The 14749-nt window shown below is 43.4% G+C and overlaps 1 protein-coding gene across 2 annotated transcripts in view; it reads right to left on the bottom strand.

The window, feature by feature from the left end:
- Positions 1–14749, bottom strand: part of TGFBR2 (transforming growth factor beta receptor 2) — a 79918-nt gene that overhangs the window by 7216 nt on the left and 57953 nt on the right. For both annotated transcript variants that reach the window (XM_037132647.2, XM_037132563.2), the window contains exons 4-5: positions 10540–11339; positions 8796–8937 (exon numbers count right to left, since the gene is read on the bottom strand). In XM_037132647.2, coding sequence (XP_036988542.1) covers positions 8796–8937; positions 10540–11339 — 942 coding nt within the window. The remainder of the gene's footprint in view (positions 1–8795; positions 8938–10539; positions 11340–14749) is intronic.

Genomic DNA, 14749 nt, shown 5'->3' with positions numbered 1-14749 from the left:
CAACTTTGAGAAAAGGTCTTATTTATATAATATATATTTTCTCACACATTTAAGTTTGCTCTTTGTCTTATTAGGAATTCTGCAGTTCCTTTCTTTGCTCTTCTCCCTCATTTTGAACATCCTGCTCCCACCAATTTTCTTACCATGCCCTCTCGTGGGTATAAAGATGACCTAATGCTTGTGTGTGTCCATTCGCCTCTCAGTCACTAGCTTATAACACTCAGTGGTGGGGGTCATGAAAACACCCCCAGGTAGTGCCACCTTGCCTTTTTTTCCTTCTGTGGCTACAAAGGCAGTGCTGTCCTTGGGCCTCCATCAGGATGTGGAGGGTGACCATTGACAGACACAGGCCATCTCCTGACGGCTCCTCAGTTCTTCTCCGAGTCCCTCAGAAAACTGCAGACACGTACTTCAACTCAGCGGGAAAAGGTGGCCACAGACACCTGGGTGGAAGCCTGAATCCTCATAGAGGTGGCAGAGAGCCTCTGCCAGCCAGGCGGGCACCAAGGTCCTTCCTAGGACAGAACCTCATCCACTGAAACCCAGACAGTCCTGGGGAATCGAGCGGAGCTGGCGACTGGCAAAAGGTTGGTTTTCAACTGCAACGTTCTCCCCTTGGCTCCAGTCATCCAGAGGCCGAGATGTTAATCCACTTCGGCAAAATTACTGGGGCCAAATTATGTATCTTTTATCCCTATTTTTCATATTGCTTCTCAAAGTATGTATATTTCAGAAATTGTAGGCCATGAAAAACTACAAACTCACTAAACAGACAGATAGAGACAAAAGCAAATCTCTCTCAACTTCTAACCCCTGGTTCACAAAACTGGCTTAGTTTGAATGGTGGGGTTAAAAGCAATTTAAATTTTTTTCCTTATTTACAGATCAGCACTTCCCCATCTATTCTTTTTTAATTAAAAAAAAAAGAAAAGAAAAAGCGGGCGTTTTGCCCCCAGTTCACTGGAGACTGAGGCTTTGGTGAAACAGGTTAGAAATGAATTACAAGAAGAATGAATCCCACTTGGGTGTCAAGGCAACAGCAAATTGTATTGTTACCAAACACCTACTCTCGGTTTCTGTCCTTATCATATTGCAAACCTGAGGCAACCAGTTTGAGGACTATGAACCTTCCACAGCATTGCTCTGCATGTTTTGCAAGGAATAGGAGTTGCAACTTGACGGAGGAAATGAAGACAAATTAGTAAAGATGTTTTACGGGTTTCAAATGAGTCAGACAGAGAATAGCGAAGAAGTGTCTTCAGAGATGCGATCCAACACCTCGTGTTACAGTTGAGAAAACTGAGGCCAAAGAGCGCGCTGGATTCCGGGAAGAACACTCAGAACTGCCGACTGTATTACTGTTATTCTGATGAAATGGCTTTGCCTTTTTAGGAAGCTTGCAGGCTTTCCCCTCTCAACCAAGCATTTCAGTGAGTCCTTTCTTCCCCAACTGGAACAAGCATAGCTGGGAATATGCCTGTCACAAATGTGACAAATGTGTCCCTCGTTGCTTTGGCTAGTGCCTTCCCACCCTGTGACCCTGAGAAGGGAAACTTCTGGGACCTGTTGGATGTTATGGTTTATAATTTCTAAACAAGCTATGCAAAAAGCCACTGATGACAAAGGGCACCCCTCTTCTTACTGTTCTTATTTACTGACCTTAAACCATTTTGGGGTCAGGGAAGTCCATGAATGGGCGGTGGTGGAGGTGGGGGAAAAGGGGACTGTGGCACTTCACGCCATAGGCACCAGATCAGGGCATGACTGGCAACAGAGTTAGTGCAGTACTTTCTAGAGTTCCTCTTTGTGCCTCTGATCAAACAATGCCTAGGCCGAGGCCTCCCTTCTGGGATGCCCCGCAGAGGAAGCAAGTTAAGGGGTGAGTGGGATTAGTTCAGAGAGTGCTAGACTTGGCTAACCTATTATGAGAACCACCCTTTAAAAAAATTGGAAATGCCTCTAAGAAAAGAAGCAAAGAGCTTAGAGAAGAAGACTGAACTTAGCATGTTAAAAAAAAAAAGAGGGCTGACAATGTGCATCACAAGTAGGGGGGTGGGTTATCAGATCTCTTTGCCTGGCTCCGTCATCAAGTAGACGTGAGGACTTGGAAAAGGGATGTTTACACTTTCTGCTTCAGTTTCCACATCCCCAAAAATCTACAAAATAAGAAATCACAGTGTCCTTTAGGTCTTCCATCATTACTTAGTATGGTGGTCCCCCTTACTGGCAGGAGAGATGTTCCAAGATCTCAGCAGATGCCGGAAACCTTGGATAGTGTCACCCGCTCCTAACATGTGTGTGTGTGTGTGTGTATAAAATTCATTTTTATTAAGAACTTTTGGCTTTTCATTTAAAAAAGGCAATTTTGGGCTTCTCTTTGGCATATCCGAATTGCCAGCATCATGACTCTGGTGCTTTGGAGCTGTTATCAACCAAAACAAGGTAAACTTGAACACAAGCACTGAGACACCAGGAGAGCCAATGTGATCATTGAGAAGGCCCCAAAAGGACCAGCAGTAGAGGGAACGTGAACAGCACGGATATACTAGAAGGAGGGATGATTCATATCCCGAGTAGGACAATGCAAGATTTCATGTTATCCAGAACACTGTGCAATTTAACGCCTGCAAATTATTTCTGGAATTTTCCATTTAATATTCTTGAATGACTGTAGATAACTGAAACTGCAGAAAGTGAACTGAGCGCGGGTGAGGGGGGACTACAGGATGCTGCCGGAGGACCGCCGGCCACACAAACTGCTGCACTGATCCTCTTCATGCAGGATGGGCAAGCTGGGAGTTCACTGCCCCAACTTGCCCCAGGCTCAGCCCTTAACCAAAGATAAACACCCGGCTTCCTCCTGGGTTGGGGGACTTGGGGTGTGATGCTGAGGATCGTGTTCAACACTGCACCCAGAGTTCCCAGCAGGGTTAAGCTCCAGCTGTCCACCGTGGAGACCTGCTTGACAACACGCCACTCGTTGGCTTCCTTCCCCTTCGTGACTCACTTCCCCGTTCCCTTACTGGCATTTCCTGAGAGCTATTCCCAAATAAACGACATACGCTCAAATTCTTGTTCTAGGGTCTAGGACACCCACCCTGAGGCGGACGCCCATATAGTAGAATGATTTACTCAGAACAAGCCCAGGTTCCCATCTCACCCCCAGACTGTTTTGCACACCAGGTGAGTGAGGCTCAACACCTCAGGGTCTCCCGGAGAGCCTCAAACAACATCTGTCCTAAGGATCTTCTTTATTTCACTGCTGGAGAACAACTTGTTCCTCTTTCCACCTTCTTTCCCTTCCCCTGCCTTTCCTGGCAGTCTTGTCACAGACAGAAGCTCCCTCCCCAACCCCCCTCAAGTTCCAGGCCCTTGCAGCTTTTACTTTAACTTCTCTCAGAAGGCTCTTAAGAGAAACCCTGCTTATGTCTCTTCCCAGTTCCGCAGCACTCGGAGGGCACGTCTCTGGGACAGCAAAGATATTCTTCTGAAAGTCAGCATCTGGGTCCCAGCTGTTGCTTTGATTGTAGTTCCAACTTCACAGTGAGCAAAGTTGTTGACAGTTTTCCCCGGAGCAGGGCCCCAGAGTTTTTATATCTGCCTTCCAAATTAGACTCCCCCAAAATCCAGGAAAATGAAGTGCTTCCATCCTGGTCCTTGAAGTCTTCAGACCATCTCTCCCACCCTCTTTTTTACCCCCCTTTTCTTTCTTTTTGATGCATTTGTACTTTTGGTCTGTCTCACAAGACTGCAGGGAGCTGACAATACACACAGGAGCCATTCTCCAGGTTGTGTTTTTCCTCTTTGTTAAATCCTCGCTCAGCTGGTTGCTGTGTGTCAGCTTCTATTCAGGGCCTATTCAGGGCCATAAAGGCCTAAATGGCTAGGGGTTTAGGGGTTGGCCAGGCTTGTGGGCTGGTTTTGGCTGGGCCATCAATATTGGGCCTGTCGGGCCAATGGGGGCCCTGAGAGGCACCTTGCCTTCACCCACCTCCCACACATCTTGCAAACACTTGCATGAACACCAAACAAACTGAAAGCCACGGACGGACAGAGATTTCTCTGAAAAAGAGAACCTATCATCGCTGAATGGAGATTTTAACACTTTTTTCTTTATCAAACAGTAACACACTAATCACCCCTTTCTCTCTTGTCCCCTTTTCAAACAACAACAAAGCCCTGTGTTCTTGGTGTTTCTCTTGTATTCTTTCAGATGATCAAAGTAGCTAAAATGACCCCCTTTATCAGTATCCACTCCCTAACTGCTTTACTTTTCTTTCTAAAATCATCATACCCACCCTCGATGTTGGACAGAGACTGGTTTCATTCACTGTGGCATCCTTAGTATTTTGAAAAATGCCTGCCACATAATAGGTACTCTATATCTGTTGAGTGGATGAACAAATGAATGAATGTATCTTCAAAGAAATTTAAGAATAAGGAAGGCTATCTCAGACTTTAAGACACCGAGTCCACAACATGCCGCCAAATTTGGTGGCTTCGGTATTCTGTTAACAGAGATTTGCCTGGAGGAGACAGGAAAGTCAGTCATTGGAATCTTTCAGAAGCGAGGCTGTCCTTGGGTGTCCTCAACATGTGATTGTCTTGCCAGGTATTTCCAGAAAGGCTCGGTGTCAACACCAGGATGTACAAAATAGTACTGACTACCCCGTGCATAATAAAAATAATGTGATTGTACCTGCCACTTACTAAACACGTACTTAGCGTTTCAGGCCAGCGTGGACTAGGGCTTGTGGCCTACAGTCAGACAACAGGGCTTTGGTTCCTGGCTCCACAATTTTCCCCACTTCCAGAAACCTCTGTTTTCTCCTCTGTAAAGTGGCGCTAATAACAGTGCATGCTTCAAAGAATGCGTGCTAGGTTAAATGAGCTGACCCTTGAAGCATGTGCTTATGTCACGGTAGCTATCGCCCCTTTGTGTTTTATTACGTGAGCAAACCTACCTCCACCAGAAAGCCTTTCCCTTTTGACCATCATCTGCAATAATGACAACATATCTCTTGAGCTCCTGGATAGAAATCTATGCTAATGAAGTTGTACAAATTGGGTTCAGAATGGTGCTATTATCACCTGTGTGCATCTTCTCACCTGGTAAGAGTGAGGATTCCCCAGGATAGCGCTCTATCAGAGCTGCTCCGCACAGAGGAGAGGCTGGCTGAAAAAGAGGCAACTCCAAGGACATCCCTGGGTCTTATCGTTCCTTCCAGAGCTGACCTGGTTCTCCTTGCCTGATCCCACTGCCACACTCCCTTTAGCCGGCCTGGGCGTTCAGTCTCCTGTGTCCCCTGCAGCCCTAACCACTCTGAAATGTACTTGCCTGCTGTTTACAAGTTGATTTCAGGGTTCCAGTCCCAGTCAACATGAGACAAAGGCTGGAAGTGAGACCTAAAAAACCGCCCATAAAGATGACTGCAGAAGGAAAAGAGTGCTCTGTGCAGGGAAGCCAGAGAGGCAAGCAAGGGCCGGCTCACATCCATGCGAAGAGTTTGGGCTCAACCCTAAGAACAGAATGGACTTGTTCAGAGGCAAAAAAACTGGGCGTTCACATTCTCCTGCAAGACTGTCCCTCACTGCTTTGTATCCTTCTTCATTCAGTTAGCTCTTCTCCCGCTCAGAGCAAACTAAATAGAATGTTACTTGCCTCATGGTGTGAAATAAAATATTGACCTATAATCCCTCATACTGATGTAAGCATATTCTACATTTCCTTTCCAGAAATGAGACTGGCAATAAAAAATTGCAATTGCATATGCTGTATTTCAAGGGACAGAACAGAAGTGTAAGCTTAAGGAAAGCCCATGCCCATCCTGCCCTCTTAGACGTGATAAATTAAAGCCCTACATCAACTGGAGGGCACTATTATTGATTTTCTTTGTAAGGTAAGAACTGTGTCTGCATGTGTAAATTTTTAAGAAGTAAAGGAGAAAAAAAAGTCTGATTAATCAGTAAATTACATGCTTCTTGAGAGCAAGACCTGCCTTTACATGTGTGTTTCTACAAGAGCCGGGAGGGAACACATTTGTCTTCAGGCTTTTCTATACCTTCCAGGAGATTCTTGAAATGTAAAAGGAAAGTCTGAAATTAAGATGGGGCTAAAAACATCTGTCTTTAAGGTTTTTAAGACATACCAAAAAATGCTCTTAAAAGAATTTTTAAAGAGTAAAACTTAATACCCGATTCAAAAATAAAAAGGACTGAATATAGGAGTTCACACATTTAATCAAGTGAAGAGCTTTCTGTTAGACCAAAATGACGATAGAGAAATAACTTTGGTTTTTCACAGACTGAGCAGAGATGAAAGAAACAGGGCTGTGGGCTGGAGATCAAACAGCATGAGAACTGGGATGGCCTCTTTCCGGTTCCCCCAAAGCCATCTGTCAGTTCTTACCTTGAAGGTTATGAAAGGCTTTCTGAGAAAAGCTGAACAAATGCGATCCTGTTCCTTCCTTGGGAAAACTTGTTTACCCTGCATCTGTTTTTAGAGCTCATCAAAGTCGGTGAACTCTGTGCTTCCCCATTAGCCCGAGTTCTTCCACACTCAGCAAATATTAACAGGAAAGGGCTCCATCATTGATAACAACGAAGGCAGGGAGCTCCCACTCGGCCCTAACAAGCTGGCTGTCCTAACAGCAAAAGACAGAGAGACACCATCTCCAGCTCATGTTTATGGAATAACGGGTTTGAAAGGATAGGAAAGATGCTGAAATTTAGGTAAATTTATTCTGACAGTGACAACAGCATCATCTCTTCCATAGCTCATACGGGTCTAAGGATTCATTCTGGAACTGTCAAAGCTTTCAAACAGAAAATTATTCTCAGCAGCTGAAACTTGGTTAAACAAATTTCACTGTGCAAGGGAAAAACAAGTTACTTCTGAAAGTGCTGTGGGGGAAGAAATCTCAGGCGGCAAACCAGAAAACGACGGCGTCAGGTGGCTAGGAAGTACCATCTCCATGCAGGCACCGATGGAAATGGGATGGTGCAGTGAGGTGCTCAGGGGGAGGGATGACTGGGACCCATCCTGGAAAACTGGCTAAGCATGTTCTAAACGAGACGAAAAATCAGATCCAGAAAGTGTGTCAATCAAGTCCACGCTGGGCAGAATGTTGGGCAGATGGACCCAGTGACCAAAGCTGTGGCAATTGAAGCAACAAAATAAATAATGATAATGTTGGATTTCCACAGATTAAAATGAATATCCACAACCCCATACTGATATCAATACATAATTAAATAGGTAAATGACAAGGGGTGGTGAAAAGAAGTATAGGTATTCCTTGTAATGGAATATCTATAAACATAGATAATTTATGTTTATCATTCCTCCTATAATAAACATAGGAGGAATAAGAAGAATAGAAAGTCACTATTAGAAAAACATTATGGTAATAATTGTTGTGGGCAAGAACTACTCATGGATCCTAAAACTAGTAGGTAAAATTATGATAAGAAACAGGTCTAGAATCCCAACTATGCATGTGTTTAGTGTCTTTAGAAACAGATCACAGTACCTTCCCATAAGATATGCATTATTTACAAATGGAAAACAACAATTACAGGGAAGGAAACCTGGTAGACACCACCTACACCAAGTGGTCAAGTTGAACAGGCCCTGATAGGAGGCACTGAGAAAGGCACGGTGTCACTTCTGTGGTCTTCTTGCCCAAAATATACTATCTCAATCTGATCATGAGAAAACGTCAGAGAAACCCAAAGGGAGAGACCATCTATAAAATAACTGGTCTAAATTCTTCACAAGTGCCAAGGTCATGAAAGACAAAGAAAGGCTGATACCTGCCACAAGTCTAAGGAGACTAAGGAGGCATGAGCGTAAGATGTTAACGGGGGATCCTGGATTAGATTCTGTTCCAGAAAAACCATGGCCGGGGACTTGGAACTTTGAATAAGTTCTGTAGCTTAATTAAGAGTATTGTACCGCTGTTAACTTCCTGTCCTTGCTATTTCTGCAATTGTTTTTCAAGTCTAAAATTATTACAAAACAAAGAGTTAAAAATAAAATTGGAGTCAGTGTGACTTAATAGTCAGCCAGGTCCACGTTGAGATGCATAAACTGATGAAAACTGCTGAGAAGAGACTCAGGGAAGCAGAAAGTAAAGGGGGCCTCAGCCATTCTCATGTCCAGAAAAATTAGGTGACAATATTCTCTAAAACAATGACATCCCCTTGCACCCCTGATAAGTGCTGCATTCTTTAAGAACCTCGTTATTGAAGTTTTTCAAAACTTAAAAAAAAAACTTAAATCACTCTGCTTGTTTTGTCCAACAAAGGAAAGTCACATCCATAAAAGTAAATTTTTAGTCAAATCCATCTCCCAGATCTTATAATTCTGAAAAAAGCTTAAAACACACACACACACACACACACACACACACACACAATCAAATATTTTTCTAAATATTATCCATTTGATAAGTAAAAATAATTCTTACATTGCTAGTGTCCATCACCTGCCAGATATTTAAAAAAGCTGTGGAGAGGTATGTTAAGAACAAGAAGTAATTATACTCTAAGAAAGGAGATAGAAAGGTTTATACTCCAAATATAGCTTTCCAGTTAAAGACCTAGGTTTTAGGCTTTTTAGCACAATTTCAAATTGTACAGTGATGGCTATACACTACCAGATACCAACTAGCTCTCACTGTGGGGCTAGCTCTTTGGTACCCCTAGAGTCATGTGTGAAGCAAATAACATGACTCTAGGCATCATTTTGAAGGCACATCCACCACAGCACCAGCATGGGGGTCCATACATACCTCCCACTGCATTGCAGCGAGACGTCATTTCCCAGAGCACCAGAGCCATGGAGTAGACGTCTGTCTGCTTGAAGGACTCGACATTCTCCAAGTTCATCCTGGACTCTAGGACTTCTGGGGCCATATATCTCGCAGTTCCCACCTAAGGCAAAAACAACCATGGAGGCCCATTATTTAATTCCAACTGCATTTTTATTTTCAAAATATAGCCGATGTTTGTCCCTTGTATGGGCAGATCATCTTTAAAAAAGCACAAGGCTTTTAAAAATAATGAGACCTGCACAGACAGGGAGAGCTTATGTAATTATTTTTTAAAAATAGGTGTTCTCTTCCTGAACACCCTTTAAATAATATAAACAAAGCATGCCAAAATAAGGAAATGCCAAACCCCAGAGCGGCCTTGTTGAGATCCGTGATATATGTCACCGTCTTATACAATAACATCCTTGCAGATAACCTGGGACAACATCTGTGATACTTTACATGTTTATTTTTGCTTCTGCAAATTAAATATTTTTTCATTCCTGAAATTCCAAGATTTAGGGTGGAAATAATTATACTTGCCCATCATTCTGGTCACTTAAAGCCTGTCCTACTCCTTTTTGTTTGCTCCATAGCACATTCTAGTGTGCCGAGAATGTGGTATAATTTCATAAATTTTTCCTAAATTGTATGAAAATATTTCCACAGTAAAAGGCCAAATCTGGATCTTTATGGAGTTTTATTTAGACTATGACTGATAATATGAAAACACTGAGACTCAAAGGGGGGAAAAAAGGCGTTTCTAGGGAAGGAATCACTTAAATGTTGGCTAATGCAGCATATAGAGCTTTACTGAATAACATTAAAGTTCTACTTTCCCAAGAATCTAAGGAAGGTCAAGCACACTGATGTTATCATCCCAAAGAATGTTGGGTTTTTTTGCATGCAGTAGAAGAAATTCTTCTTTTTAATAGGTCATTGCATGAGTCATTCTCTTGGCACGTAATCTGTTCGTATTTCGATATGTTTACGTCAAGACAGCCTGGGCAGCCCTGGACCCAGCGGGCTGACTGAGCAGTAACTAAAGGCTTCAGCAGCACGTTCCTGCACCTGGTTAGAGAAAACGGTGGTGCTCTGGAGACTCCGTTCTAATCCACAGTTAAGCTTCCAGTATGTGAAAACATGGGGCCCCGTCATTCAAAAAGGATGTCTTGGTAATTTCTAGTCACTTTCCTGAGCTAAACAGGTTTCGGTTTTACCCTGTGGGATGCTTCAAAAGTGGAATGGTTCATTCACTCACTCCATCACTCACACAACCAGTACGCGCTGGTCACGTTCACCGTTCAAGGCATTGTGCTGGTTGTGACCACATGGATGCGGATTTGGACTTCAAGGAGAGTGCCTTCTAGAACAGCGTAAAACAAAATGCAGCAGAACAATATAACCACTAACAGTACTAACAGCAGTAAGACTAGAAAGGGCTGAGTATGACCACAGGAGAGGAAAAGAGTGAGATGAACTGCTGACAGCATTTGAAGCACACACACACAAAAAGCAGTTTTCAAATGGAAGAGAAATGAAGGTCAATGCAAGGAGAAAACTGTCTGTCCTGAATTGGGGAGGATTTAAAGAAACAGGAGGAGATGTGCTTTTCATACACAAAGGCCCCCTGTCAGGAGAGGGTGGGGTATGGATAAGTGTCAAGAGTGTAGGGCTATTTAGGGGTTCAGAAGTGGGGGTGGGTGATCCAGGTTTAACTTACCTGCCCACTGTTGGCCAAGTCATCCACAGACAGAGTGGGGTCCAGACGCAGGGAGAGCCCAAAGTCACACAGGCAGCAGGTCAGGTCGTTCTTCACCAGGATATTGGAACTCTTGAGGTCCCTGTGCACGATGGGCATCTTGGGCCTCCCACACAGGGTGTGGTCACTGTGCAGGTGAGCTATGCCCCTGGCGAGGGAGCTGCCCAGCTTGCACAGGTCCTCCCAGCTGATGACATGTCTCGTGAGGTACTCCTGTAGGTTGCCCTTGGCATGGAAAGCAGTGATCAGCCAGTACTGCTTCCCCAACTCTGTCTTCCGCTCCTCGGCCGTCAGGAACTGGAGGATGTTCTCATGCTTTAGGTTGATGTCTGAGAAAATGTCCTTCTCCATCTTCCAAGAAGCATACTCCTCGTAAGGAAAGATCTTGACCGCCACGGTCTCGAACTGCTCTGAGGTGTTCTGCTTCAGCTTGGCCTTGTAGACCTCGGCAAAGCGACCTTTCCCCACCAGGGTGTCCAGCTCAATGGGCAGCAGCTCCGTGTTGTGGTTGATGTTGTTGGCACACGTGGAGCTGATGTCGGAGCGGTCGTCTTCCAGAATGATGGCGAGGTGCTCGCTGAGGTCCATGAGCTTCCGTGGCTTGCTGGTGTCCCAGGATGGCGTCAGCTTCTGCTTTCGGTGAACACGGTAGCAGTAAAAGGCAATGATGACAGCGATGGCAATGCCCAGCGGTGGCAGGAGGCTGACGCCTGTCACTTGGAATATGACTAACCACAAGTCAGGGTTGTTGGTGGAATATTCTGATGTGGAAACAAAACAGGAGAGAGGAGTTGGGTTGAGCAGGTGTGCTCTGGGAAAAAGCGAGCGTACACTTCAAGTGTCTGGACACTTCAACATCAGTAGAGTTTTCATAAATAATATGCTGTGAATTTTTATTCCAGGATAAATGCTAGTGTGCACCTGTCTGGTCTTCCCTGCCTCTGGCCATTCATTCAGTGCCTCCTATTTTCCCCTCAAATTTTAGCTTAAATGCCACTGCCTAGAAGAAATCTAGAAAAACTTGGAAAATATTTTATATAATCCTATACATTTTAATTTATATGAACTCATACGTTTTTCCTATGTAACAATTTAGAACAACTTAAATAACTCTGACTCTACCTAGTGGTCTTATATCTGTCTTTCCCTCCTTTCCCCACTCGTCCCAGACTGAGTACTCCACGCTGGCAGGGAACCTCTCTTTCTTCTTCATGACTATAAACAACATCTAGCACACATCAGGTCCTCAGTAAGCGTTGAATAAATGGAACATGCTTTTACGGAGTGTTAGCTATACTCAGGGCATGGCAGGAGGCTTTGGGAATGGAGGAAGAATGACAACTCTTTGGTAAAAACAAAGAGATTGCCATAATGCTCCCGGAGTCTTTGCTCTTTTCTAAACGTTACCTTGTCCTGTTCTGATCAACACCCAGGCTACCCAGAGCTGAAGCATCAGCTGTCTCTGAAGGAGAGCAACCCTCCCACACTGACTGCTCTGCACAAGGGAGCAGAAAGGACGATGATGAGTAGGTGGTTTGGAACCAGGCGTTGTATCGGAGAAGGGATCTGTAGTTATTCAATTAACAGTCTTCACCTACTGCAGGTGTTCGAGGTTGTGGGGGAGCAGTGACGGGAATACAGTCCGGGTGAAATGGAGGTAACTATAGCTCCTGAAGGGGACCCATTACCTAATTGCACTTGATACCATCACTTAATAAACCATAGTGAGAAATGAAGGTAGTACCACATCCATTTCAAGTTTTTAGGCTAAATAGGATTCACAAACTATTCGGTAAATTCTAAGTGGAAATACCAACTTCCACTACCCATACACTCCAGATGAAAACCTGAGGTCTTAAGTCTATCTGATGCCACTAAAAACTGGAAAAGTAACCCCCAAACATCCTATTTTCAACAACCAAGAGAAAGAAATCAGTATTTTGAGGAATGATATACTAACACATTACAAGAAATAGGAGAAGAGATACAATTTGACTCTTAAAAACCTGAATTCTTACTCACACTAGGAAGCTTAAACAGGACAAAGGGCAGGTGGGACTTGGGGTAGGCGTGGCAGTGGGACAAAGCGATACCAGAAAGGACTAGAACTGTGGGAACATGTGGACTGTCCCCAGTGTCAGGCAAAGCATGAGCCGGGAGAGCACACTTTAGGGGACAGGTGATGTACTAACCAGGTGCAACAGCTGGAAACAACACTCCCTGCCTGTGAGTCCATCTCTCTTATCTGAAGTATCCAGTCAATGTCTTTGTTTCGAGTAAGCCACTTGTTTGTAACTACAGAGGCATCCTACCATCATAAATCGGTCTGATTCTCCGATTGCTTGTCTCTCCCATAAGAAAGTATGCTCTCCTTGGGTGAAGCCGGGTCTGTTTTGATCATCATAATGCACCCAGAGCCAGCCTCAGGATGGGGCACTTTATGCTACTCAGAGAATGTTTGTTGTAGAAGATGAATGAGTGATTATTTATTCAGAAGGGACAAAATCCCTCACATTTTTTATGTTCTACAGCAGGAGACAACGAACTACAGCCCCAGAACCCATGGCTGTTTTCGTACAGCCCTCTGAGCAAAGAATGTCTTTTCCCCCACATTTAAAGAGTCATTTTAAAAAATTCACTGCTATGGAAATGCAAATCAAAACCACAATCAGATATCATTTCACATCTGTCAGAATGACTATTAAAGAAGACAAGAAATAACCAGTGCTAGAGCCGATATGGAGAAAAGGGAGCCATCGTGCACTATTGGCAGGAATATAAACTGGAAAGAATACAGCTGCCAGATGCCATATGACCCAGCAATTTCTCTTCTGGGTATTTATCTGAAGATATGAAAATGCTAAATTGAAAAGATATATATATCTGTGTGTGTGTGTTCATTGCAGCGTTATTGACAATAGCCAAGACATGGAAACAACCTAAGTGTTCATCAGTGGATGGTTCGATAAAGAAATGTGGTACATACATACAATGGAATACTCCTCAGCCCCAAAAAAGATGAATTATGGCTGTTTGTGACAACACAGAAGGACCCCAAGGGTATAATGATAAGTGAAATAAATCAGATGGAAAAGGACAAAAACTGTATGATTTCACTCATATGTAGAATATAAAGCAAAGAAGATACAAAGAAACTCTCAGATACAGACAACAGAATAGTAGTTCCCAGAAGGGAGAGCAAAATGGGTCATGGGGGTCAAATGTATGAGGACAGATGGAAAGAAGACTTTTGGTGGTGAACATATGGTATAATACATAGATATCAAATTATAATGTTGTACACCTAAAATTTATACAATGTTACTAACCAGTGTTACCTCAAGTAAAAAAATACATTTAAAAAAAAGAAGAAACTAAGAAGTTCATGCAACAGGGATCATATCTGGTTCAGAGAGCCTAAAATATTCACTAGCTGCCCCTTTGCAAAGCAACTTTGCCTACTACTCTCCTATCAGTATCACTTTAATAACCTGTAATATACTGGCAAGGTTTGAAAAGACTTCATTTCAATCCATTGTGAATATTCTCTTTCACGTATAAGAAACCAACACAATTAGAAAATTTTAAATATTAATTGCGTAATTACTTAGTTGTGTCTCCAATTCATTAAGCAGCGTAAAACATCCAAATGAAATGTTCATCTATCACTCCTAATTAAATTTTCTAACTCCTGGCCATATAGTCTTTTTCAAGCTAAGAAAAACACAAAAACAGAAATCCCTGGCATGTACATGGTCACTGACTGAAGAAGTCTCTAGAAACGCCCCCACCTTCAATGCCAGAAACTGAAGTTTTATTTTCCCCTCCAATTTCCTGTGTTTTCTTTTTGAAAATCTACAGGTAAGTGTCTTTGTAGGGAGGGAATGATTGAATAACATTTGTCAATTTTGAAGCTTCAAAGAGGTGGTGAAAAACCCGCACCGTAGCAAAAGGGCTGAGAGGAAGCTTTGGGATGTGGCTTTATCTAAACAGGAGCTGCCCACGCCCCGCCACAGTATTAACCCTTACACCACGACTAGAAAAACCCACAGCTGAAGGTGTAGGTACAAGCCAGCATCATCTTTACTCAGAGACCAGCAGGAAGCATTTCTTTTCACCAGCCCCCAATCACGCAGAAACTAATAAACCGAATTCTTAGTATGAGCCTGGC

This window comes from Artibeus jamaicensis, unplaced genomic scaffold (genome assembly GCF_021234435.1).
Source record: "Artibeus jamaicensis isolate MK-2021 breed Jamaican fruit bat unplaced genomic scaffold, CSHL_Jam_final contig_519, whole genome shotgun sequence".
In the NCBI taxonomy this organism is placed as follows: Eukaryota; Metazoa; Chordata; class Mammalia; order Chiroptera; family Phyllostomidae; genus Artibeus; species Artibeus jamaicensis.
The sequence above is the reverse complement of the archived record's forward strand: the minus strand, read 5'-3'. Positions and strand labels throughout refer to the sequence as shown.